Raw genomic sequence first — 26,810 nt, 5'->3', positions numbered from 1 at the left:
GAGCTCTTGCCTGAGCTTCCATTCCCTGGGATCCAGACTGTTCCTGCTGAGGAAGTCAGTTTGAATGTTCTCAACTCCCACGATGTGGGCTGCTGACAGGAGCTATAGGTTTAACTCTGCCCACCTACATAACCTGGCAGCCTCCCAGCTTGTTCATGGACGCTATTGCTATAGCATTATCAGACAGTATTTTGACTGGTTTCCTTTTTATCTATGTTTTTATTATGCATATTGGTTGTAATCACATTGGTACTTTGTGCACTGCAGACAATAAATCTGTGAAATAAATAAATAAAATTTTGGGAAGAAAGGTGAATAGCACCTTCCTGTTGGCTATTATTTCCAGTCTAGTTTATTGACTATATTTCTTTCCTTGTCCATTGTCCCTGGGCCATCTGTCCCTGGAAATGGGCTCCCCAGCCATATTTACTGGTGTCCATAGTTATAATAATCCACACCAGAGGGGCTAGATCTATCCTCTTCAATAAGTTGAATGGATCTGTCCACCAATTCAAGTCCTCCCTTACTGACTCAGGAAGAGAAAGGCGTGTTTTGTAGTTCCTTCATTCCAGGGATCACTGGAAGAGTAGAATCCACTACAATGGGCACATATAGGCTCTGGACCATGGGACAAGTTCTAACATGGCCGTCAGTCCTAGAAGGTAGTCCCAAACCTTTGGTGTATATTGAGCCTGAAAGCTTTGTACTTGGTTCTATTACTTTTGCCATTTTCTTTGGGGTGAGTATAACACAGCTTATTTTTGTACCGAACAGTGCCCCCCAGAAACTCCAGTGATTGTGTGGGGCTTAAACTACTTTTGGGATTGTTTTACTACCCAGCCCAGTTGCTCCACATGGTGGACTACCATGTTGCAGGTCTGTTGATTCTCTTGGAAAGATTTGGCCCCAATGAGCCAACTGTCCAAGTAAGGAATGGACTAGAATGCCACCTCAGTCATAACTTTGATGAAGGCAAGGCTTGGAATTAAGTGTTTGTCTAGTATGCAGAAGCAGAGCAGATTTTGATAGAACTCCCTTATTGGGACATGAAAGTAGGCTTCTGTCAGATTGAGGGAGGTCAAAAACTCCCTTCTTGTTAAGGACATGATTGATGATGGAGCAGAGTATCTCCATACAAAAGTGCGGGACCCTCAGGCACTTATTGATCCATTTGAGATCCAAAACCAACAGTTGTTTTTTGGGGAATCACAAAGTTAATGGAGTATGTTCCCTCTGCCTTGTTCTCTTGACAGAACTGGAACATTTGCCTTTAGGTCCTGCAGTCTTGCTAGTGTTGCTTCTATTGCCTCCCTTTTGCTTAGCAAAGAACATGGGAAGCCATAAAGGCCTGGGGCACAGGAGACTGTAGATCTAGGGCATAACCTCTTTGAACAATTTCCATCACCCACAGGTCAGAAGTAATGCAGGTCCATTCCATGTAAAACTGTTGGAGGCAACTGCCTACAGGTATTACTGCACAAAGGACCCACTGCATATCATTGGACTGGATAACCTGAGCCTGTGGCTGTGGCAGAGTCCTCTTTGGGCTTCCTCGCCCCTTGGAAGGGCCGAGACAGACTTCCTAGGTTCCTGCGGCAGATTTCTGCCTGCCTTAAATTTACGGTAATATCTAAGGCACTGGTGCCTTGGGCCTCGTGTAGCTGAATGTGGCCTATCTTCAGGGAATCACTGGGGTTTGGATGCCCCCAGATCTTTAACTAATTTTTCTAACTTCTTTCCAAAGCGCAAGCCTCCTTTGAAAGGTAGCTTGCAGAGATTGGCTTTGGACACAGAATCTGCTACCCAATTATGCAACCATAACAATCTCCTTGCCACCACCCCTGAGGTTACTGCCCTGGAAGCTAACCTGATGAGATAATACAGAACATAAGAAATTGCCATGCTGGGTCAGACCAAGGGTCCATCAAGCCCAGCATCCTGTTTCCAACAGTGGCCAATCCAGGCTACAAGTTCCTGGCAAGTACCAAAACACTAAGTAGATCCCATGCTACTGATGTCAGTAATAGCAGTGGCCATTCCATAAGTAAACTTGATTAATAGCAGTTAATGGACTTCTCCTCCAAGAACTTATCCAGCTTCACTAACTGCACTAACCACATCCTCTGACAACAAATTCCAGAGCTTAACTGTGCGTTGAATGAAAAATAATTTTCTCCGATTAGTTTTAAATGTGCTACTTGCTAACTTCATGGAGTGCCTCCTAGCCCTTCTATTATCCGAAAGAGTAAATAACCAATTCACATTTACCCATTCTAGATTTCTCATGATTTTAAAGACCTCTATCATATCCTCCCCTCAGCTGTCTCTTCCTCATAGGGAAGCTGTTCCATCCCATTTATCATTTTGGTCGCCCTTCTCAGTACCTTCTCCATCGCAACTATATATTTTTTTTTAGTTGCAGCAACCAGAATTGTACACAGTATTCAAGGTGTGGTCTCACCATGGAGCGATACAAAGGCATTATGACATTTTCCATTTTATTCACCATTCCCTTTCTAATAATTCCCAACATTGTTGCTTTTTTGACCAGCACAGTACACTGAGCCAACGATTTCAATGTATTATCTACTATGATGCCTAGATCTTTTTCCTGAGTAGTAGCTCCTACTATGGACCTAACATTGTGTAACTACAGCATGAATTATTTTTCCCTATATGCATCACCTTGCACTTGTCCACATTAAATTTAATCTGCTATTTAGATGCCCAATTTTCCAGTCTTGTAAGTTCCTCCTGCAATTTATCACAATCTGCTTGTGATTTAACTACCTCACTCGTCATATTCCTTTCCAGATCATTTATATATATAATGAAAAGCACCGGCCTGAGTACAGATCCCTGAGGCACTCCACTGTTTACGCTTTTCCACTGAGAAAATTGACCATTTAATCCTCCTCTCTGTCTTTTAATCAGTTTGTAATCCACGAAAGGACACTGCCTCCTATCCCATGACTTTTTAGTTTCCTTAGAAACCTTTTATGAAGGACTTTGTCAAACGCCTTCTCAAAATCCAAATACACTACATTTACTGGCTCACCTTTATTCACATGTTTATTAACCATTTCACAAAATGAAGATTTGTGACGCAAGACTTGCCCTGGGTAAATCCATGCCGAATGTGTTCCATTAAACCAAGTCTTTCTATATGTTCTGTGATTTTGATCTTTAGAATAGTTTCCACTATTTTTCCCGGCACTGAAGTCAGGGTGACGTTACTGCCCTGGAAGCTAGCCTGATGACATTATACAGGGTATCTGCCAAGAAGGCCACACCTGATTCTATCCTTGCTCTGTCCTTGGACTCAGGGAGCTGTTGAGCCCAATGCACCATTGCCTGAAATGCATAGTCACTGCAAATGGCTACTTGCAAAGCTACAGCATCAGTAGAAAAGGCTTGCTTCAACACTGCTTTGATCTTCCTATCCTGGGGATTTCTCAACGTTGTCCCACCCTCAACCGGGTAGAGTCGTTTTGCAGGTAACTGTGGAGAATTTCACCCTCAGAATTTTTAGAGTATTTTTCTCTTCATATTCAACAGTCTCCCCTTTTTAGTCCCCCATAAGGGGTGCCTCACTCAGTCAACATCATCTTCAATACTGGATGCAGGGAGAAAGTCCCTGTGGTCTTGCAGATCCCCTGTAGGATCGGGTCCCCCTCTATACGATCATCTCCCTTAGGATGAGAGATCCTGAAGGTGGCCATTAAATTAGAAAGTAATGCTGTCAGCAATACCCATCAAAACAAGTGTACTGCTGAGGTGTCTTCCTCAGAGGAAAATGCCCCTTCTTCCAGCGAGTCTGTCTGTAAAAGGTGATCCGACTGAAACAAACAGTCTTCTCTGGACTCTTATGTGAGGGCCTGAGGAGACAAGACAGAGCTCCTCTGCCCCACCTGCACCCACTTTAGCAGTGATTCTTTGTTTTTTCGGGCATGAAAGGGCCCTGGTAGAGCCGGCAAAGGCTCCATTCCAGGCTGCCGCATTGCACAAAATGGCCGATTCATCAGGAGAATGAACAGAGGTGAGAAGGCCCCAAGGATTTCTGCCATGGATTTTCCCTGCGGTTCTTATGGAGCTGAGTCTGTTCCAGGCCTAGCCTTTATCCCCTACTTCAGTATAGCAGAGGTCTCGGGGGGGGGGGGGGGTAAGACTTGAATGAAGCAGTCTGTGTGGGAGGGCATCTAGATCTGATCCTATATCATCTGGGGTATTTCTATGCATTCTCCTGCAACTGCTTCCCCTTGAGAAGCACCCATGTCAGCAAGCATATCTCTAGAGGGGCACACAGCTACCATCTCCTCATGGGTTTGTTGTTCCTTGTCCCTGTCACATAAGAGGCAGAGGGAACCAGCCTCTGTGAGGAGTTTTATAGTGCCACACATTGTGCACTACAATCCCTATTCAATGCTACAGATAGAGTAAATACTACTATGGTTGTTTTTTTCCTTCAGTACCCCACAGGTTCTGCCTGTCCCGATGCGTGACTGCTGTGTGCCACAGTTGTGCACAGCTGCTGCTGGGCTCTTCCTGCCTCTGTGGTTGCGAGGCTTTGCAGGGGCCTACTCGAGTTGCTGCTGCGGGCCCCACCTTGGGGTGTTCCAGAGATGCTTTACAATCTGCTGGGGCCCCATAGGCTGAAACACTTATGACTGACCCCACTCCCGCCAGGTTTCCAAAGTCACGTGGGTCCATCCCTTTCACCCTGCTGAACAAACCCCAGGCAAAATAATTACCACCTCCAAGGTCCTAGGCAGAAATCAAGACCTCATAGTGGTATGACTTTTTCTGCTATTCCCTTTGTTTTTTGGTTTTTTGTTTTTTTAACTTTTTGAAGGCCTGAACAGAGGCACAGCCATGATAGAGGGAAAGCAGAAGAGGGAGGGAAAGGTGAAGAAGGAGGGAGAAGACAAGACCCCTACCTGACCAACACTTCTGTTCCCATCCTAAAGGTAGGAACCCCCTTCCAGGGTAGCTCCAAACCCCTCAGGGTATTGAAAGTAAGCCCAAGGGGAGCTACAAAGAGAGACTAGAGGATCTCTTTCTCTGAGAGCAGGATGCCACAGGGAAAAATATCAATTCTTAAGACGTGTTGGCCCAGGAGTGGTTGTCTTGACCAGGCCATGGATGCACCAAGACTCTGGGAGTTGACTAGGAACCTGTTCTTACTAATCCACAGCTTGCTGGAGACAAGAGTTGATTGGCAACTACCTGAAGCCACACTTCCTTTATAGATGACTGTGGCATCACAAGGGAAGAAAAGGTGTGTGCTCTGTCTCTGGCATCTGGGAAGGAGGGAAATTCCCATGACTAAGGGCTGGTCTAGCAGGAAGATAAGGAAAACAGCTTGGAAGAGTCCATCTTAATGGACTTACAAAGTCAAACTTCTAGATTTGTTTGGAAGTATTTGCATAGACCTGGAGCTCTGATAGGAACCTGACAAAATGACCTCTCCATCTCCCCCCAGAACCTCTTTCATTTCTGCTTGTAGGTTATTCACCGTGAAACCTTTTCAAACTCCCAAAGTATCCAGCTATATTTCAATCCTATCCTGTGGATTGTTTAACATTTCCTCATGTAATTTGTTAAATAACAAACCAAAAACATGACCACACTCATAAGATTCCTAGTGGCAAGGAAGTGAGGGGGAGGTTGGGGTCTGTGGGGTTTGCACAAGGTGGGAGGTGGAGCAAGCTGGATGAGCCCAATGGTCCTTAGTCTACTGATATATGCCATGAGTGGAAGGAATGGTATTGGGAGGTTGCAGTATTGCAAACAACCCACCTTAGACTCCCTCAGGAGCAGAAGTAAGAGGAGAAGTGATAAGGAAAGTAGAAAAGGTAGACAAAGGAAGCAAGACCTAATGAATTAGCAGATCATGGGGTAGCTGAGTTGCTACCAGCAAGCTACAACCTTCCAGAATTCAATTATGTTGGTATTGGCATGTTGGTCCTGGCTGGTTAGCAGCCAGCAAGGCTGGGAGGACCTGGGAAACTATTGGGCTTCAAGTCTCTATTTTGATAGCTGTTTAAATTATTAAAACATTTAGATGTATAGCCATTTTCTAGTATTCTACTTAAAGCATGGATATAAGACATTGCTGAGGGGAGCAGGCTGGGTGTTAGAGTAAGTATGGGATCCTGTATGCTCATCCACACAGTTGGATCTAGAACCAAAAATGAAGAAAACAAAACTGACTGGATAAGAGTGATATCTATCAGTGGTTGAGCTTCTAAGGCCAGCAGCTAGACAGGAATAACTGGGCAGGTTGGATGGGCTAATTAGTCTTCTTCTGCCAACATTTACTATGTTATGTTATTATGAGATGTACAGAAGAAAATCTGAGTTATAGTTACCAACACGCAACTTAGCATACTTATATGGAATATGTAGAGACTAGAACATATCTAAGGGCAAAGAAAGCAGCTGACTTATACTCCAAGCAATCAAAGCAGCATCAATTAATCTCTCTGATGCATACTAAAGAACAAAATCTGGATGATGCACCTCAGAATTCAATCTTTACGATTTTACATATCCCCAGGAGACCAGCTCCTGTAATTTCTGGTACACAGAATTTTCAGATTAGCTTTCACATCTTGCAGAAACTAACTCAAAGCAACCAACCAAAGAATTTTATGGCAGGCAAAGTTTATATTGTATTTGAACATGAGGGGGTAAAGAAAGGTTACTCTCCTCACAGTGTAGCATAAATACCATGAATTAGTCTACTAGTTAAAACAATCTTCATCTGTCCCACAGGCACATGGAAAAATAATCTTGGCATCCACTTGACCATTGGGAAAGTGATCAGAGAAGTTAACCTGTTGCAATGTATCTACATTTGTGCTCATCTACCAAACAGTGCTGCTGTCTTCTATTCACCTACCCACTCAACCCAATTAAAAATAGGACAAAAGCCAAGTACCCCCCTCCCCACTCACCCCCAGATGTCCTCTTTAGCATGATCAGACTTTACACACATTCACCAGTCCCTCAATACATTTACTGTATCAGGAAGCAAACCTTCATGCCCAATAACACACTTCTGTAGTCTCTAGGTTACTAGACCTGAGATTTTTCTCACACTGATAAATCCAGCGATTTTCTTGCCTAAAGTGCACTGCATTTCATCTCTTCCCCCTCCCTCTTAGAAAACATTAAATAAATTCTCGCTAATGCCTTCAATTAACATCTGTCAAGTACAAAAGAAGTGACTGCACCTCTGACAATGAGACAGTTTTAAAAAAAAAATGCACAAGAACATGGCATCCAAGGTAGTACGTTTTCCTTGGCAATGCCTGCATGTTATGTAAGTTGTCTAGACTAACTGCATTGATATTGTAGCATGACTGCAGCAAGCTGTATAGCATCTCAACGCAGAGCTTGGCAGAAGCCAGGTGCATCACTTAAGCAGCATTTATTCTGAGTGCCATGAGAGGGGGAGGGAGGGGAGGGGAAAGGATGGATCCAGAAAATGAAATGCCCAGCCCATAAGAGAACAGAAAACGCAAATGAAGCATTCTTTATCAGGACATAAAGTGTAGGTCATACCTTTTTTTTTTTTTTTTTTTATTGACTACCTTAATATATTTCTGGCTGCCTGTCGAGTGCTATGTTCTCTTTCTAACCCGATGAACAAAGTACAGCTCTCAAAAGCTAGACAGAAATACAATTAAAACAAGTATCACCTACAACTTCTTTATCAACCTGTATGTACCTGGACATGAAATATGTAAGAGTAGGTAAAAAAGAACCAAATAGAAGAGTAATATTGACAGTAGGCAAGGAGCAAACACAAGAAAACAGACTAGGCTTCTAGAATGTCTGGGTTCAAATCCTCGTTCTGGTGCAAATTCCCTAGCAAATCTCTCTCTGTATCTTGGTTTACCCAATACCAGTGCAATCGGGTATAAGTAATAAGTAACAGCATCATATTTTTTATTCTCCCATTTACCTTCTTCAGAAACCAATGTCTAAGAGCTGAGAAGCTGCAGTGGCACCTACCCCAGAGGTGGCTTCATGCCTGGTGCCAGAACTGTAAACATTTTCTTCTATGTGGAGAAAAGGCACTATGTGAACAAATTACAGTTTAACTGAAATCTATTACCTGAGTATCCTCCAGTCGACTTGATGTACATCTGCCCATACTGCTCTTCCACCATGGTGTCATAAGCCTCATCATCTTCCTCATCTTCTTCATTGTGGTATGACGTGGGACTGTCAGTAGTTGGAATGCTGCTGGCTCCCGGGCTTGTCCGCTCCCCCTGGGAATTATGCATTTGGTGTAAATTTGGGATGAGGGAAGCCAAACTAGGCATCCCATAGTACGAGAGTCGGGATAATTTCAATGGACCAGCAGTGGCAGCAGTAGCAGCAGAAACATTCCCAACAGTACTGTCCTTGGCAGGAGCCTCCAGGGGCCGTTTGGCAGGAAGGCTGGGCACTGCCGTAGGCTGGAGCTCATGGTTTTCATGTTTCACCCGGGTAAGGAGTGGGATAGGCATGGACGGTGACATGACATAGGGCACCGTGGCGGGCTGCAACTGGTTACAGGGGCTATGTGGCTCGGAGCTGGGCTCTTCTATCACAGTGCTCTGCGAGTCGCAGTGTGGCGAGCTCACTTTGAACATCAAGTCCGTGCCCCGCTCCACTATGTGCTGAATCTGTAGGAAACCCGCCGTGTACATCACCACAAGCTGTTCACTGGCGGCCATGGTAAGCTTTCCAGTGTAACAAAACGAAAGAATTTGCTGAAAGCACGCTGGTGGCACTGTGGCCGGCAGCTCAAATGCACTCTTGCTGTTCCCACTAAATAGGTCTCTGAAATACAAACTGCTGGCTGCCAGGACGGCACGGTGTGCCTTGAATGCTTGGCCCTTGACCAATATGGAGACATCACAATAAAGTCCCAAGAGCCTTTGCTCATTCAGGCAACCCAAAACAGTGTTCCCAAAGTTGGGAATCTCTATGTGCAACATCTGTGACATGGCGGTAGATTGTCTGGATCTCCTTTAGACATTCAACACAAATGCATCCAAGGCAGGGAACATCTGGAACAGGGAGAGAAAATACAAAAAATAGGAGAGAATATATTTAGGGGATACTTTGATGTATGCAAGTATTATAATGAGACAAGTAGCACAATTACAACCTTTGAATTCATGTTATGTTAGCTTAAAAATTAGAATTACAGTCTTTGGCTCCTCAAAATCCTAGCCTTTATGGCTATATTATTTGTATATTTTCCTGTTCTTAATAATGATGTTCTTTTGTTTGCGGATATTTGCAGCCAGAATGCATAGTAAACATTGTCTGCAGTAAGAACCTGATGGAGAAAAAAGAAATTTTGTTCAAGTTAAGCTACTCTGAATGAGAATTCTACATTCAGAAGTTGAGAAGGCTGCTGGTCGCCTCTGCTGGAATTCTCCATATAACTGGACACTTGTGGGAACCATGCCTTGAATAGAAAGTGAGCAGCCAGGCAGGAAACAATGTACAGACAGAGCAGGGTTTGTTTGTGCTGCAGCATTCAATGGCAAATAAATACATTTTCCTTTCAAATAAAACATTTCAATGCTATGGCAAACCATGACCAGGAAAACGTGTGCAGTACAAACCATACACAACTTCCTCGAGGATGTCTGACTGGTGAATTAGAGACAATAAAATATAATTAGAAAGTTTGCCTGTCCAGAGACTGATCTGCACCATAAGATTTTACTGTGCTTGGCCACTAACTGAGCAGTCTGAAGAAGCAGGGGCAGCATCCTGCTGCGGCGCTCACAATATAGATTCTGTTATGTCTGATGCACAGGAGGGCAGAGCCAAGGCAGCACCTCTGGGCTTCCTGAGGTGAGAGTTCTAGGATCCGTTCCGTCAGGACATAAAATGGATAGTTGACAAAGTGCTAGACAGTTTCTCGGAAGCAGACATGAACACATTTGTGTGTCCTTCCCTCACCCTCAGCTCTCTCCCCCCCCCCCCCGACCCCCCACAACACACACACACACACACTACCCCTCCTTCACCGCCTGGCGTCTGGATCCAAGCTCCGGTTCTATCAAGAAAGCCTCTCATGTCTCACGTTTGAAAAACAACTCTATAAGATTCCTTGCTTGGGCTCAGGCACTTCATCCAATTACACCACAATGTGCGGTTTTAGAAAGGAATCAGAACCTATATAATTATTTTTTTCCCCCCCATGTAAGAAAGAGAAAGCAGGCAAGCAGGGTCTGGAACAAATTGATTAAAACAAACCCTAGGCAAAAAAAAAAAACTGCATGAAACAAGTATATATATATATATATATATATATATATTCATAAAAAAATCAAAAGCAAATGACTGTTAAATCAGGAACCTTCAGCTCAACACACAAGAGGTATTTATATCCTAAAATAAATCTTAGCTGGCACGGAGTAAACTGCTCCAGACTGGCTCAGAAAGCCTGCAATAAGGACAGAAAAAGAGGTTCACCTGCAAATATATGCATTAAAAATACAGCAGCTAAAAGGACAGAAAACTCTTGTGTACAGCTTCAAATAAAAAGTACTAAGAGTCAGAGACGACCCAACGCAAATCACTTTAGTCTAATTTATTATGTCTGCATGGTTTTGAAAAGGAGTGCATCTTCCCAGAAAATAACTTCTCTCTCTCTCTCTTATCTGACCCCTCCACCAACCCTATCACTGCCCCCACCCTCCATCCTGGACATACCTTAAAGCATCCAGAGGTCCAAACTGCAGAGTGAGCACCAAAATCCCTTTTTTCTCGCTCCGTCTGCCCCACCAGACGCAGCAAGGAAGATTGTTCAAGAGAGGGAGGGAGGGAGGGAGAGAGAGAGGGAGAGGGGAGAAATAGTATCAAAACCTCTGTTTGTATCTGCTGTAGCTGAAGCTTTTACCAAGTCAAATCTCCAGAGCACTGCATAGCATGTAAATGAATAGGCCGGATGCAGATTAACATTCAGGCTGCTCTCCGGAATGAATAGAGCCCTTTGATTAGGGACCTGAAGTAAAAGCCAGTTTTAGACCGAAGCTTTCAAAAAAAAAAAAAAAAAAAAACACAGAGAAATATCAGTGCCAGAGGAATGCTCTCAGTGTTGGTACAAGACAGACTTTTGATGAGTCACTGCAATGCAAACAAAGATGGCAGAAATACTGTACACTGTGCTGATGAAATGCTTAGTGGTGCCACGGCAACTGAGACAGGTTTAAATTTATAGTGCAGTTTTGCATATGAATTACGCTCTAAACTGCCTCCTCTGCCATGCAGTACATCCGAGAGTGTCAAAGCATTTAAACTATTTCAAACAGTCTGCAGAGCTGGCAGGGCTGCTCTTTTAACTCCTCAAGGCTAGGGAGAGAAAGGGGTCGAGCCGAGCCCAGCCCAGCAGCTCCCGGGCAACATCCAGCCAAAAAGAACCACTTCCGCTTCCCGACCTGAAGCGCAGTGCTGCACCTTGCCTCGGGGCTACTCCTGCAACATTTGAAATGCCCGTCCGCCCGCTCAGGTAGGATGGCAGGGAGGAGAGGGGGAGGGGTCCGTCCAACACCGAGCTCTGGAAGCGGAAAGATCCCACCTATACAAATGTGGACGTGGTTTTATATATTTTTGGGAAATCAAAACAAGCAAACCACAAATCTTAAAAAAAAAAAAAAAAAATCCAAGCATAGAGGTTTTGGAAGTAAAACGCTTCCATCCTCTGATCTCTACACTTTTCTGGCATGCATCGTAGGACTTGCGATGGGACCCTCACAAGTGAAGGTTAAACAGAGAACTGCTAGCAGGAAGCAAATACATGGGTACATTCTCGGGTCTCCAGGTGTGAACCAGGCAGTGCACGAGGGTTCCCTTTTAAATATAGGGAGGAAAATCTTATTCCAAGGAAAACCTTCCTCTATTCCATACTCACACATACTGGTCTAAAAACGACAGTTATCTTTTCTGCATAGGCCATGAATCACTTGGACTCCAGTTTTAAGACACGCCACATTTATTCAACTAATATCTCCATGGGCTTTTATTTCCCTCCGGGACAAACTTCTCATTTAATGTCAATGGATAGACTATTTCTTGTCTGGGCTCATGAAAACAAATATTTGCTAATATCTGTAAACAGAACTAACCAATTTAGCTTTGTTGCAAGTACTGCAGTATATACATTGAAGGCTGAGCCCTGTGCGAATACTTCCTTATATTATATACCTCGCCTATACTGAAAGAACATTGCCTGGGCAGAAGAGATGAGCCATAAGGCTCTGCTACACTGCACTGTGAGATCTTTTCGAGACAGTGACTTGTCCTGAAAACAGTCCAAGCATGAGGAAGAAAGTAGAATGTTTCCCCCAAAGTGGATTGGATTATCTTTAGCACTGAGGAGGATATCAGCTACCAGGCCCTCATGCGCTGGTTAAGTGTTGGCCTTTTCAGGTTTCTCAATAGAAAGAAGGATCCTTTTAGGATGCCAACTGGCTCTATTTTTTTTTTCAGGACACACAGATCCAGGCCTGGTTTTATTGCACTGTGTACATGAACTTGAAGTTCCAATTTCCCTACTGAGTTCTGTTAGGAAAACAGAACATCTCCATGCATACAGTGAGAGAAACCAGGACTGGACCAGCCTGTACCAAAAACACAGAGACAGTTGCAACAGCAGTATTTAATCCTCCAGGAAGACTAAATATTGCTGTTGACTGGAATCATATTTTGTGAATAAAGCATGCTGGATGGTGACAATAACTTTAATAGTTAGGAAAAGTAATGTGTTTGGCTTATCAAACTGTCATTTGAAAAGCTTCATGATTGGCCTATGGAACCAGTGAATGAAAGTTTCTTGATTTCTTACAGCTTCCAAGGAAAGATTTTCATTGGCTTACTGACCTGTCTATCTTGCAGGAAGATTTCTGATTGGCCAAAATGAAAGATGTGTATTCTGCTGGTGTAAAATAACTTCCCTGATTGGCCAGTTTTTCAACTTTTGAAATGTTTAGAGAACGTGGTATTTTCCATAGAGATCTAAAGATGGTTGAATAGGCAAAGAAAGAAGCAGTTGGAGGCGGCATAACATTTCATGGCATAGCCCTGATGCAACGCAATTAGCAAAACATGGCCATGTCAGCTTTATGTTGGACAAGATAAGTACTACTGTAGCTGCTTTATCTGGATATCTCTCATTGATGTATGAGAAATTAAGATGGTAACTGGTGCACATGTACGTCTGTATGCCAGCTTGTGCCAAAGGATGCGGCCATTTTATAATGGTATAAAATAGGCTGTACATATGGGCACAATTTTATAAGGATGCGTGCGTGTGCACGCAAATGCCGGCTCTACTGAGAAGTGGGACAATTTTATAAGGGATGTGTGCCAACACTGTAGGGAGTTTACCCAATTCGCTCCTAGTTTGCCCAGTTAAGGGATAGGACTGCCCAACCCCCTTAGTTTAATAGTCTCCCTTATCCCCCCGTTAGCCCCGACCCTTAAAACCCTGCTGACTAGCCTAGATTTTTTAAATTTTATTACTTCACACCACCCATAGCAGTAGTAAAGTTATGCGTCAGGGGACCTGGTTTGCGCTTGTACATGTAAATTCTTTTGCGCACATTCTATGATAAAGTCCCAGAACGCCCATGACCCGCCTTTCCCAGAACATGCCCACACCCTGCCCCTTTTTGAGCTCATTTGTCCGCATACTGGGAGATACATGCATACACAGGAGGGTTTTAAAAGATGCTTGGCATGCGCTGGCTGGACATACTTGCGTATCGCTTGGTTTTGGCACTTTTAAAATTCACCCTTATGCACCTTAGCATTCAAGTGGAATATTTTAATGAAAAATTCTTTATAAATGCCTGTTTTGATTTAAAAAAAAAGTTTGGACCTATGATATATGAAAGGGTTTTTTTTTCCTGGACTTCTCCAAGAGCTTGACCAAACCTTATTTAAACCAATCTATGCTAGTTGCCTTTACTATATCCTCTGGCAATGAATTCCAGAGCTTAATTGTGCATTGCGTGAAAAATAATTTTCTCAGAGTGTGCTACTTACTAAATTCATGCAGTGTCCCCTAGTTTTTGTATTATTTGAGAGAATAATTAACTGATTCGTAGTTACATGTTCTAGTCCACTAATGGTTTTATAGATCTCTGTCATATCCTCTTCTCAGCCATATCCATGCTGAACAGCCCTAACTTCTTTAGGCTTTCCTAATAAGGGAGCCGTTCCATCCCCTTTATCATTTTGGTCACCCTTCTCTGTACTTTTTTCAGTTCAGCTATATATGTTTTGAGATGTGGCAATCAGAATTGCACATAGTACTCTCGGTGCGGTCTCACCAGGGAGTGATATAGACGTATTGTGATTTTCTCTGTTTTATTCTCCATTCTTTTCCTAATAATTCCTAACATTCTGTATTTTTTTTTTAATCACCACACTCTGAGCCAAGATTTCAAAGTATTGTCCATGATGATGCCCGGATCTTTTTCCTGGGTTATAAAACTCTTAATATGGAACCTAATGTTGTGTAACCACAATGTGGGTTAATTTCCATAGGTGCATCACTTTGCATTTGTCCACATCAAATTTCATCTGTCATTTGGATGCACAATCTCCCAGTCTCGCAAGGTCTTCCTGCAACTTCTCACAATCCTATTTGTGATTTTCATTACTCAAAATAATTTTGTCACTGCAAATATGATCACCTCACTGAATGTTCCCTTTTCCAAATCATTTATAAATATTAAAAAGCACTGGTTCCAGTACATATTCGCAAGACACGACATAGTTTACCTTTCTCTACCGAGAAAACTGACCATTTATTCCTACTCTCTGTTTTCTCTCTTTTAACCAGTTTGTAATCCACAATAGAACATTACCTCCTATCCCATGATTTTACTTTTCTCAGGAGTCTCTCATGAGGGACTTTTTAAATGCCTTCTTAAAATCCAAATACACTATTTCCACTGGATCAGCATTATCCATATGTTTATTAACTCCTTAAAAAAAATAGCAGATTGGTGAGGCAGGATTTACCTTGTGTAATCCATGCTGGCTGTATCCCATTAAACCATGCCTATGTGTTTTATGATTTTATTGCTTAGAACAGTTTCTATGAACTTTCCCAGCACTGAAGTCAGGCTTACCAGTCTATAGTTTCCTGGGTCACTCCTGAAGTTCTTTTTAAAAATCAATGTCACACTGGCCACCCTCCAATCTTCAGGTACAATAGACAATTTTACTGATAAATTACACATTACTAGTAACAGAGCTGCACTTCTATTTCTTAGTTCTATCAGAACTCTGGGGTGTAAATCAACTGGTCCAGGTAATTTGCTATTCCTTAGTTTTTCATTCTGCCCTTTCCATCATTCAGGTTCACTGTGATTTGGTTCAGTTCTTCCAAATCATCACCATTAAATACTGTTTCTGGCACAAGTAATCTCCCCAACATCCTTTTCAGTAAACTGTTTCTTATTCCATTTGCCCCTTGCACCTTTCTTCCTCTTTAACCCATCCCCCAGTCTTGTTTCTGTTGGATCATTATATTCCTCAGACCTGCTTCCACTCTCTCTTTGGACATCCAATACAAAAATTTGCCTGCTCTCTCATTTTAGACCTTATATATGCAAAGAGCTTTGGGATAACTTCTGTTTGGAAAGATGCTAGCCATAAATCAAACTATACCGAATGATATGTGAAGGAACTTTCATTTAAAGTTTATTCCCAAGAATTAAAACATGGCAACGTTTCCTGCAAAAAATTATATGCAGTTAATATGTGAAACCAGCATGAATTTTCTTTCAATTGCTGTGTTATTCCAAAACACACCCCACAGCTATGTACACGTCTGGGGTCACAGACATAACACTACAGCTGAAACCTGTCTTTGGCCAGCTTTAGCACTAAAAACAGTTCTGTTACTCAAGATTTGCTGCTAATGCAGACCTAATTTAAAGTTAGGGTGTACAACATATAGAGAATACAAAATGAACTTCAGTAGTGTTAAATTTTACTTATTATTAAAAAATAGTTTTATAAGCACATTAGAGAAGTTAAATTATCCTAGTTCACATAACCAGAATGAGGAAAAATGGATTATAAATTAAAATGTAAGTAGTAAGTTAGAACTTACAAAACATGACAGTAAACACTATGGACTTGATTCACATGGACGGTAACTTTCAAAGGGGCATGCGGGCACACACTGATGCATGTGCGTTGGCGCGCACCCAGGCACAAGGCAATTTTATAACATATGTGCACAAACATGCATATGTTATATAATAGCCTAGATGTGCATATGTGTGCACACAATTTTGCATTTGGGTGCACACAGCTGCGTAAATTCAAGTATGGACTGCATAAATCAGGGAATTTTATAACAGGTATGCTTCCATGCCATGACCAGTTTCACCAGTCCAATCCACCAAGTCTCCTAGTCTAGAGCCAAGTCCTCCAAACTCCCTCCTCCAAACTCCCCCCCCCCCCCCGTTCTTTAGCCTGCAATCCCCCCAGTTACCCCAGACCCCTCAACCACTCAGATATCTTTTTTTTAAATTATTTTTTCTTTATTGATTATAATAACTTGACAATAACAAACTTGCCAATAGATAAGGACAATGATATAGAAATAAAGTACAAGCAAAATATTCAGGAAATAAATCCATACATTATCCTGGGTACCAAGCAATTAAGGGAACCAAGATTCTAAAGAGCGTTTACATATAAAATGAAAGAAGATTAGGTAATTAAGGAGGGCTAAACCCAGCACATCTACAATTGCGATAACTGGATAGTTGGCTATATTTTCTGATAAAGCATGAGAATCTAAAAAGAGCTTCAATTGAGCTGGATCAAAATATATATATTTAACATTAATTTTCATAAAACATTTACATGGATATCATATTGTGATCTGAGCTCCTATTTGTCTAGATTGATGACAAAGAGCTAGAAACATTTCTTCTCTACTGGGTAGGATCTTACTATGTCTGGGAAAATCCACAATTTCTGACCATAATATGGAACTTGTCTATTACGAAGAAATAGCTTGAGAACCAAGTCTCTATCAAATGGAAAAATAAACTTGACCAATAACGTCCCACACTTTTCAACTTGTTCTTCTCCTGAAGATTCCAGAAAAGCAGATACATAGAAATGAAATGACGGCAGAAAAAGACCAAACCGGCCCAACCAGTCTGCCGAGCAAGCTCCCACACTTATTTTCCCATACTTATTTGTTTCACCGACCACCAAGTTCAGGGCCCTTGTAGGTAACTGTTTGATTCAAATTTCCTGCCACACCCTGCCATTGATGCAGAGAGTAATGTTGGAGGTGCATAAAGGTGAGCATAAGGCTTATGGTTATGGGTAGTAACCGCCGCATCAAGCAAGTTACCCCGATGCTTGTTTACCCAGATTGCATAGATCAATGCCTTGTTGGATGTTGACTGAATGTAAATCCTCTTTTCCACATTTCTCCCTGCTGTTGAAGTAGAGAGCAACGCTGGATATGCATTCAAAATGAAGTACCAGGCTTAACTGGTTTAGGGTAGTAACTGCCGCAATAAGCAAGCTACCCCCATGCTTATTTGTTTGCCCAGACTTTGTAGCTCAGTCCTTGTTGGTTGTTGTCTGAAGAAAAAGGGGTGTGTCTGATAATTTTTTAATTACTGCACCTCGTGCTATGTTAGTACTTTGCATAGGTAGTGTATTGTGGGGCATGTTAAAGTTTTTGCACCCTGCGATACTTGTATCAGCACTGGGAGGAGCAGGGCTCAATGGTTGAGAAGATATATCATCTCTTTTATCAAAAGATATAAAATACATTTTAGCAAGGGGTGGCACTGCATCCAGTGAAACTTTCAAAATCTCTTGGAGATATTTTTTGAATTGATCCCGAGGAGAGACATGAGAAACTTGAGGAAAGTTCAGAACTCTCGGGTTCAAATATCTCAAGGCATGTTCAATATTCCCAAGTCTCTTTAAATGAACCGTATCTCCCTGTATTAATCCAGACGGCATCTTCGGAATTTGGGTCACACTCTGCTCCATATTTTCTAACATGTCTTTTTTTTTTTTTTAAATACATACACTGCCTCCATAGCAGAAGTAAAGGTGCACGGCACTGGACCTGGGTGCGCGCCCAGGCGTGTAGGTACTTGTGTGCACTTCTCTTGGCCCCGCCCCAGAACGCCCACGCCCCACTCATTTTTTCTACGATGTGAGATCGGCACATCTGCGCACATCCCCCCACTTTATAAAATTGGGTGGACGCTTGCATGTCCTACATGTGCACGTATCTCCTAATTTTGGGGGGCACCTGGCTTTTAAAAGTCACCTCAAATTTTCCTCTTATTTTGTGTCTATAGGAAAAGACCTTGATGAATCAGGCCCCAGCTTTAAAGAACCACCCAAAACAGCTTTTAGGTTGATTATTTTCTCCTAGCTTGAAAGAGAATGCCTTTGCCACAGCAGACTGCAGCATGATACCGTCAGGTTGGTGGTAGTACCGAGGACATTCTAGCTCATCTCCATGAAGAGGAACGTAACCACAATCCGATTTCTCTCTGGACTGAATAAAACACACTATGGCTCTCTGGTTAAGCTCCAAGTACAGGGTTTGAGCTATGTACTGAGAGCAATCCCTTTTTGGCCAAAATGGAAAACGTGTACAATACGGCAGTGTTACCACCCGATTGGGGACAAAATGACATAACAATCATTGCCAAAGAAGGAGGTTAAACCTCCAGCTTAAAACAACAGAAAAAATCATCTCTAGCACAGGGCTTCCGAAATCTGACCTAGGAACCCCACAGCCAGTCAAGGTTTCATGATATCCACAATGAATACGCATGAGATAAATCTGCATAGACTAAGTCTCCACAGTATGCAAATTTATCTCATGCGTATTCCTTGTGGTTATCCTGAAACCTCGACTGGCTATGGGTTCCCCAGGACAAGTTTGCGAAGCCCTGCCCTAGCAAGTTGGTGGTGGACTTGCACTGTCTATCTTAAAATGCTTATCTACAATATGCAAATGTTTTATATTATCTACTATGTAACAGATATATGATATCAAATGTTAAGTTGTTTGAATTTTAGTTGACTATTTAGTATGTAAATACATTATATAATCTACCAATTGTAATAGTTATGTAATTGATCATTATCTGCAAAGCATCTAGTGCTGCATTAGTGATCGCTATTGTAAAAGTTATTTTTATCAATAAGATTTATTTAGTTCTAAACAAAAGCCATTCAATGGGAGGGGGAGGTAAAAAACAGAACTTTAATCATAGAAATGGCTCCCTTTAAAACTGGCTGCCCAGTTGATATGAATGTAATTGTGAGCACAGCAGGGTTTATTTCATTTCTTATATACCGCCTAATTCCCAAAAAATAAGATCGCGGCTTACAATATTACATTTGGAGGGGCCTGCCGGTCGTAATGATCGGCAGGCCAGGGTAATGCGGGCCCAGGCACGCTCTGGGAATGGCTGGTCCTCGGGGGGGGGGGGCGCCTTAGAGAGGGAGGAGGGGGTCCCGGAAGGTGCAGGGTCAGACGCGGGGCAGGAGGTCGGTGGGGAGTCAGGGTTAGGAGGGGCTTAGGCTGGTACAGGAAGGCAGGGATTGGAGGGGAGCAGGGAGCTGTTGCCGTGCTGGCCGACCAGGATTGGTCGGCCAGCCCGTGCTTGCTGCACGTAGGGGGGGTAGTCCCGGAGCATCGCGACGCTGTCCTGCACTTCGGCGCGGCTGCTCCGGTAAAGCACAAGGCCGTTTTTTTCCCTCCCACCCGCCCTTAATCGTGTTGATGGTGTTTGTGTTGTTTAGTGGTCGCAGCGGATGGCCCGAGCCAATGCTGTCTATACACTGCTTAAATGTTAAGATGGATTTATGTAGCGATTTGAGAATGGTGGACAACTGGGGAGTTGTTGGGGGTGGACTCCTTGCTGGAAGGCGGCGGGGGTCGTCTGGCAGGCCTGGCTCCTTGCTGGTTGGCGGCGGTGGCCCACTGGGTTGGCTCCTTTGCTGGCAGGTGGTGGGAGTCTGAACTCGGTGTGGAGGCCGAATGGTGAGCCGAGTGGCTGGTAAGAGTCGTCTTGCTGGAGGAGCGGCGGACGGTTTGGGAAGCTTGTTGTTGGTATTTGTAAAGTTGTTTTGGAGGGGGCTCGGGCCTCCAGGTTGTTATTAAAGCTGCGGCCCTGTTAACCCATAACATGTTGTCTGTGATTAATTTGGAATGTAAAAGGACGGATGTGAGCGAGTGATGTCCTGGATGCCCGTATTATGAAAAGTACGTGTGCAAATTTCCCCCAAAACTTTCCTTGTAGAAAGTAGCAGGAGTAACTTTGGGCAGATAGCTTTTTGTGGAATAATTTTCAAAGCAAACTTATGCACTCTGAAAATTGGTTTAACTTGAGTGTGTACAATAGCAGCCTGAAAATTTTTATAAACAGCCCACACAAATGACCCCCTAAATGTGGAAAAACCTCTTAGGTATTTCACTATGATCGCTGCTTCATTTTAATTCAGATAGAATGTAAGGTCTGGGACATAAGTGGAGGACAGGCCCCTTCTTGGCCTTTTGGCAGCGATTGAGAACCTGCATTCTACATGAGGATTCATGCTTTGCCACCCAAAACCATTAGGGCCTTGACCTCCCTCCCATCCAACAAAAATAAAAACAAACAAGCTCATGCCTTAGAATTACAAGGAGCCTGCTATACTGAAGGACAAGTCAGCAACACATTCTCAATGCATACTCAAGTGCTAGGAAAAAAATGTAGATCTGACATCCATCTGCAAAATGTAGCAGTTTAAGCAAAGTAAACAGTGTTGTGCCCACCAACATTGACCTGGGAGAGCCTGAACTTGTTAGATCTCAGAAGTTAAGCAGGATAAACAACTGGATGGGGGGGGGGGGGGGGACTACCAGGAAAACTGAGTTGGTTGTAGGCTGCACAAGGCAAATGGTGAACCTTTGCTGTATTCTGCCAAGAAAAAGGTCACAGGCACCATGAGTAGGATATATATGGCTGCCCAAATCTCAACAGCGAGGAACAAAATGGTCATGTCCATGTAGTTGACAGTTTGACATAGATGGGGAAAATTGTTCTCTCTGGTCAGGCTGAAAACATCACGCATACAATGATTCAAATAAATGCACACCACTTCACCTTTGCAGAAATAGCAAGTGTATAGTATGTGGCGCTTTTAGCGCACACGGTTTATGCTAGCTAATGTTTAAAAAGCACACATACTTGGAGTGTAGCCTAGTGGTTAGAGCAGCAGGCTGCTACTTGTGACCTTTGGTAAGTCACGTCCCCTACGTTACCTCAGGCACAAACTTATGAGTGTATTTTCAAAGGGGTTACAAGTGGAATATATATTCATTTTATAAACATCAAAAGAATGTGCATATTTTTAATTTCGCACACACATTTATCGACACAAAAAGGGGCAGTCTAAAGACGTCCTGGAGCAAGGTCAAGAGGTAGGCGCAGAAGTTGCTATTTTATAAGAGATATTCATGTATAAATTATCTAGCTTATTCACGCAATTTTACACCTGCTAATTGACTAGTGCAATTGAAATTAGACTTGTTCATTATCTGCAATTTCTGGGTGGGAGATCTGAGTGGCCTAGTGGGATTCAGGGTGAAGTGCTAGAGGGTCTTGGTGAGCTAGAAGATGTATGGTCGAACTGGTTGATTTGAAGCATGCGCACAGGAACATATTTTCAAATGGTATACACATATACACGTCATAAAATACCTGTCTTTATGCATGCATGTTATGTTTTTTAGGCACCTAAAATAAACATGCGTATGTTTATAAAATAGGTAAGAAAAGTGTGCACTTTCTTTGCACTGGAAATATATGAGCATTCTGAAATATACACAGGTACTTTCAGAGCATAAATATGTACATTTTTTTTTAAGCTTACCAAGCTTTTCTATGAAGAGGTTTGTAGAATCTATTGCAAATAAAGGAAAACTAAAAAGAAACAGAATAAACACAGAGAGAACTATTTTCAGTAGCCTGCATAGTAGCAAACTAGTTTACCGGTAATTTTTTTAAACTTATTTTCCACATTTTATGACTGGTCAGCCACTACAAAGCAGATTACATTCAGGGCTTACAGTCTGAGAGCCTAACTTTCAAACATATTCGTGTCACTGCGTGTGCATGCGTAAGTGGACATTTAACCTAATATTTTATAAATTGTGTAGCAGAAGCTACGCAGTTTATAAAATGCATTTTGCAGATGAGAAGTGTTGTAATAAATTTAATAAAATTATTTTCTGAAATGCAATTTTGATACAATCTAATAAAAGGTTCTCTAACCCAGACAAACATACAGCTGCCTAAAAAGGAAGCCATGCTCAAATACAACCCTGCAGTCTATTACCATGATTTCCTTTTAAATCTTTAAAATGTGTCTTCCTAGTGTTCCATTACTGACACTAATTCACATAAGACATTGAAAAGACACGGCTGTCACACGAAATATTATAAGCGTTACTTCTTTTACAGAAAGATGTTGCCAGACGCACATTACAGGCATGACTCAGAGCTCCACACTTGCGGCACCTTGAGCACAAAAAGCCCCCAAATTAAATAAAAGCCTTAAAGGTCAAGGAAATAAGCTTACAAAACAGACGCGGCGCCTCACTTCAACTCATTACCTAGTATGGTGGAGCTGTGTGGCTGTGTGTGAGGGGTGGGGGTTTGCTGGGCAAGTTAGCCTGTGAGTCAGCATTAACACACATGAGAACATCAGAAATACTGGCTGGCTCTGATGCAATGGAGATTGCCAACAAGAACAAAACAAAACAAGGGGCATTTAGACTGGACAAGGACCTATAAAGAAATCACTTTTTCTTTTGTGTTCCTGCACAGGCTGCTCTTGCTCAGCTGCATAAAACAAAAGAACTCTGCTTACATGACGTCCATGGCCTCTTACTGCTGGGCACAGCCTTTTCTCGCCAAACGAAAATCCTCCCCCCTCCCCAAACTTGGGCATACCTCTGCACAATTAACCCGTCCTGTGCCTGGCGTTGCATCATTTCTGGACTGCACCAGGTCACCCTGCGAGAATGCTTTTCGAGACAGGCACTTATCCAGAAAACCGTTTCCTGTTTGATAAGCTACAAGATGAGCTTCAGCCTTACTACCAAACACCCCCGTCTCCACAAACTTTATTTTGGGTTGGAAAAGTCGCTTTGATTGCAGACATTTCAAGACCCCATTCTTTGCGCACGCAGATAAATGTATGACGAGCTTGTCTGCATTCACCGGTTAATAAACACGTTTAACCCTTATGCCAGGGGTGCTCAAACCAGTCCTACACCCTCCCCCCCATTGGATTTTCAGGATATCACTAATAAATATGCATGAGACATATCTGTATACCCTGCAGGTAGTGCATGCAAATAAATCTCATTCATATTCATTAGGGATATCCTGAAAACTGATGGGTGGGGGGGGGGGGGCGTAGGACTGGTTTGAGCACCCCTGCCTTATTGCTACCACACCACAATCAATGATACTCAGTTGCTTATGGAAATGAACACAAGACCTGCTGACAACCAAAAAGATACAACTTTTGCTGTCTGGTAACCTAAATGCATCAATGGATACACCAATACTTCTACGGCATTTTCAGTGGTACTCTAAGGTACCTTCCTTGGGAGCATACAGCATTATTTACTTTCAGCCAGATTAATATGCCCGACTGGCATGTACTTCCTGAGAGCAAGACGTTGAATACTGGACTAAGACTACAGCCAATCAGATAGACCAAGTCACCCTTTCCCAGGGAGCATCTCCCATCTACTTGTTGTGGTGTAGTAAAAAGGAAGGGAAATGAGCCAACAGGCTTAGATAGATAAGTATCTCCTACTAGCTCATCAAAGGTAGTTGCTCCTTAAACTATGTGGTTTGGAGCCAGACTATTGCAAAATCAAACGCAGAGATCCTGGACTGTAAAAAGAAAGTGGGAATGCCATGAATGGCATGGAGGCCTTGCGGGGAGATGTGAGCTTCTGAATTGACTGCACCTGATTTTTTTTTCTTAGAGCACAGCAAAACAGAACATCTAGAGGTGGATAGTCAAAAACGTTTGTCTGGCCGGGCAAATCCCGAGATATAAATTCCCTGCCCCTCTCAACAGCAAAGTGTTAGCCAGGTAACTCATTAACTGGCCAAAATTTGGCCAGATAAAGAAGCAGGACAGGGGCCATGGCTAACATTTATCAGGCTATTCAGCACCAGGATGATAAACTGGCTAGGACTGCTGAATAGCTGGGCAAGTCTGGTCAGAAACAAATACTGCCCTAAAGTTACCCTAGTTACTTTAGCTGGGTATATTCAATGGCACACTTATCAGAGTATGTCCGCTGAATATGTGGGTAATGTTAGCCAGGTAGCTATCCTGCAGATCTTGAGCTACCTGGGAAGGTTTTTCATTCTGTACTGGAAAAAAAAAAAAACTAAACAAACCAAAAAAAACCAAATCAGTTTGGGAAATCCAAGATTCAAAAGCTTGACATCCATTTTTTTTTTTTGTAGCCGGAGCTGTAGCATCTCAGATCACACTCATAGGGACTTATGTACGAAGCACTTTTCTCCATAGAACTAAAATGAGGAAAACACTTTGGTGCATCCAGCTAGACAGGAAGATTCTTGAAGAGCCTGCTGCCTACACTGCTCAGGCATAGCATGGATCCCCCTGCCAACCAACCGATCACAATCAACTCAACTGAGATAAAAAGTTTATAGTTTACAGAAAGTGCTCAGAACACACTCACACAAAGGGTCAGATTTATGGTTCAGGAAACAAAAGCCCAAAAAACATGCAAGACAGTTTTGTCTGTACAATTTTTAAAGCACATGAAATAAAAATGGGAACAAAGCGATGCATTCATTAAGCTTCCCAAGAACTTAGATACCACAAACCACCTTCCTCAGTCAAGTCTCAACTTTAAGCTACTGAGTGCAAGAGAAGAGTACTACTCCACAAGGCACACGTGCCTTCCTTCTATTTTTTTCCTGCTCTGCAGGAAAGCTTTGTGGTGAATATTTCCATAATTTACATCATTCTTCAGGAGAATTTCAGCTTAGGTTAATGCAGTATTAGCAGGTGTTTACAATAGTGAAATATAGCTCTACCCACCCTCCAAGCTCTGTGCAGAGAGAGAACATTTGTTCCCTCCAGGGAGTCATTTTGACCCCCATCCTCCATGATTCTGGCATGGAGTTGTGCATTCACTGATATGGAGCCGAAGAGCAAATCAACATTTTGAATCACTAGGTTGAAGAGTTACTCCTTTCACCGTCATCGTGATGTCTTTTCCCTTCTGTTGTAAAAATGCTTGACTGCGCATAAAAAGGCTTTTAACCTACGCACTACCTTTGGGGGAAAGTGTTATGCAGTTGCAGATTGTGGTAAGTTCAGATGAAAGATGGCATTAGACCATCAGGTTCAACCTTTTGCCAGACAGGCAAGCAGGCTAATCTTGTGATTCAGAAAAGCAACACTCCCCTCCCTACCCCAATGTGCACATAACTGAAAGCCCTAAACAATATCAGCCAATTATGATAAGGGTGGGCAGATATAGTACAACTGTCTTGTTTTTCATTCTGGCCATCCACAGAAAAAGAAATTTGATTCACTTTCATAAATGCCGCATATGGGCAGATCTAGGATTTTAGAAAGTGTGTGTGTTTGGGCTGGGGGGGGGGGTGGGGGGAGCAGAAGATTTAGTACATCATCCCTTATCCTCCCTACTCCTTCCTGATACCTTTCTTCCTGCTTTTTCAACCTTCTGTTCCTTCCATATCCCTCCTCCCCAACACATTCCTCTCCACCCACTCCAGCCCATTTCTCTTTGTCTTTCCCCTCTCAGGTTCTTCTCCATCTCTCCTTCCCTTCCCCCTTAAATTCATTTTGATTTCTACTCTTCTCCTACCCTTCTCCCACCAACCAAGATTCCTTTCCATCTCCTTCTCCCTCACCAGGGTCTACATCTCCCACAGGACAGTAACAAAGCAACATAATAGACGATGGCAAAAAAAAGACCACCCAGCCCATCCAATCTAATCTGACCAACCATTGAGCACAACTGTTTGTAAATCTCTCTCCTTATCCAGGATAATTTTTTGTCATCGATCTCCATTTGTACTCCACCATCTCCAACAAACTAGACATGAAATTACAAATTAAATTAGTACTGCAATCATCCTACTATGAACTCCATCTTCTCAGACATATTAAACCATTACTTGAGCCTGATGACTTCCGAACTCTCCTTCAATCATTAGTACTCACAGCAATTGGCTATTGTAATTCGCTATATGTCGGTCTTCCTCAGTCTACAATCAGACCCCTTCAACTCGTCCAAAATTCTACAGTCTGATTATTAACAAACACAAAGCTCCACAATCACATCACAACAGTTTTTTCTCTACACTGGTTGCCAGTTCACTGGAGGATATTATATAAATTATCTACAATACACAGCCTAATAATATACAATGTTAACAGGCCATGCTTACATTCTGTTCTCCATTTCTATGTTCCCTCACGCAGTCTAAGATCAAAAAAATCAATTTTTGCTAGAAGTCCATTCTCCAAGAGTCACCAGGTTGGCTATAACTCGTGAAAGAGCCTTTTCCATTGTCGGTCCAATTATAGGGAATTCTCTTCCGCCCTATTTAGGATAGTTACCAAATGCAAAGGATTTCAAAAATACCTTAAAATATCAGCTATTCAGTCAAGCATACAAA

General features: G+C 42.6%; 1 protein-coding gene across 7 annotated transcripts in view; it reads right to left on the bottom strand.

Moving 5' to 3' along the window:
• The window catches only part of NACC2 (NACC family member 2), a 157,444-nt gene that overhangs the window by 50,870 nt on the left and 79,764 nt on the right, over positions 1-26,810 (bottom strand). For 6 of the 7 annotated variants that reach the window (XM_029612168.1, XM_029612169.1, XM_029612167.1 and 3 more), the window contains one exon: positions 8,126-9,068. In XM_029612168.1, the coding sequence (XP_029468028.1) occupies positions 8,126-9,005 (880 nt within the window). In that variant the 5' untranslated portion in view covers positions 9,006-9,068. Of the gene's footprint in view, positions 1-8,125; positions 9,069-10,734; positions 11,041-26,810 lie in introns of those variants that run through there. The other variant, XM_029612166.1, reaches the window with a different exon arrangement.

The sequence above is a fragment of the Rhinatrema bivittatum genome, chromosome 8 (genome assembly GCF_901001135.1).
Source record: "Rhinatrema bivittatum chromosome 8, aRhiBiv1.1, whole genome shotgun sequence".
NCBI classification, from domain to species: Eukaryota; Metazoa; Chordata; class Amphibia; order Gymnophiona; family Rhinatrematidae; genus Rhinatrema; species Rhinatrema bivittatum.
Note: the sequence above shows the minus strand (reverse complement) of the source record. Positions and strands in the feature narration are given on the sequence as shown.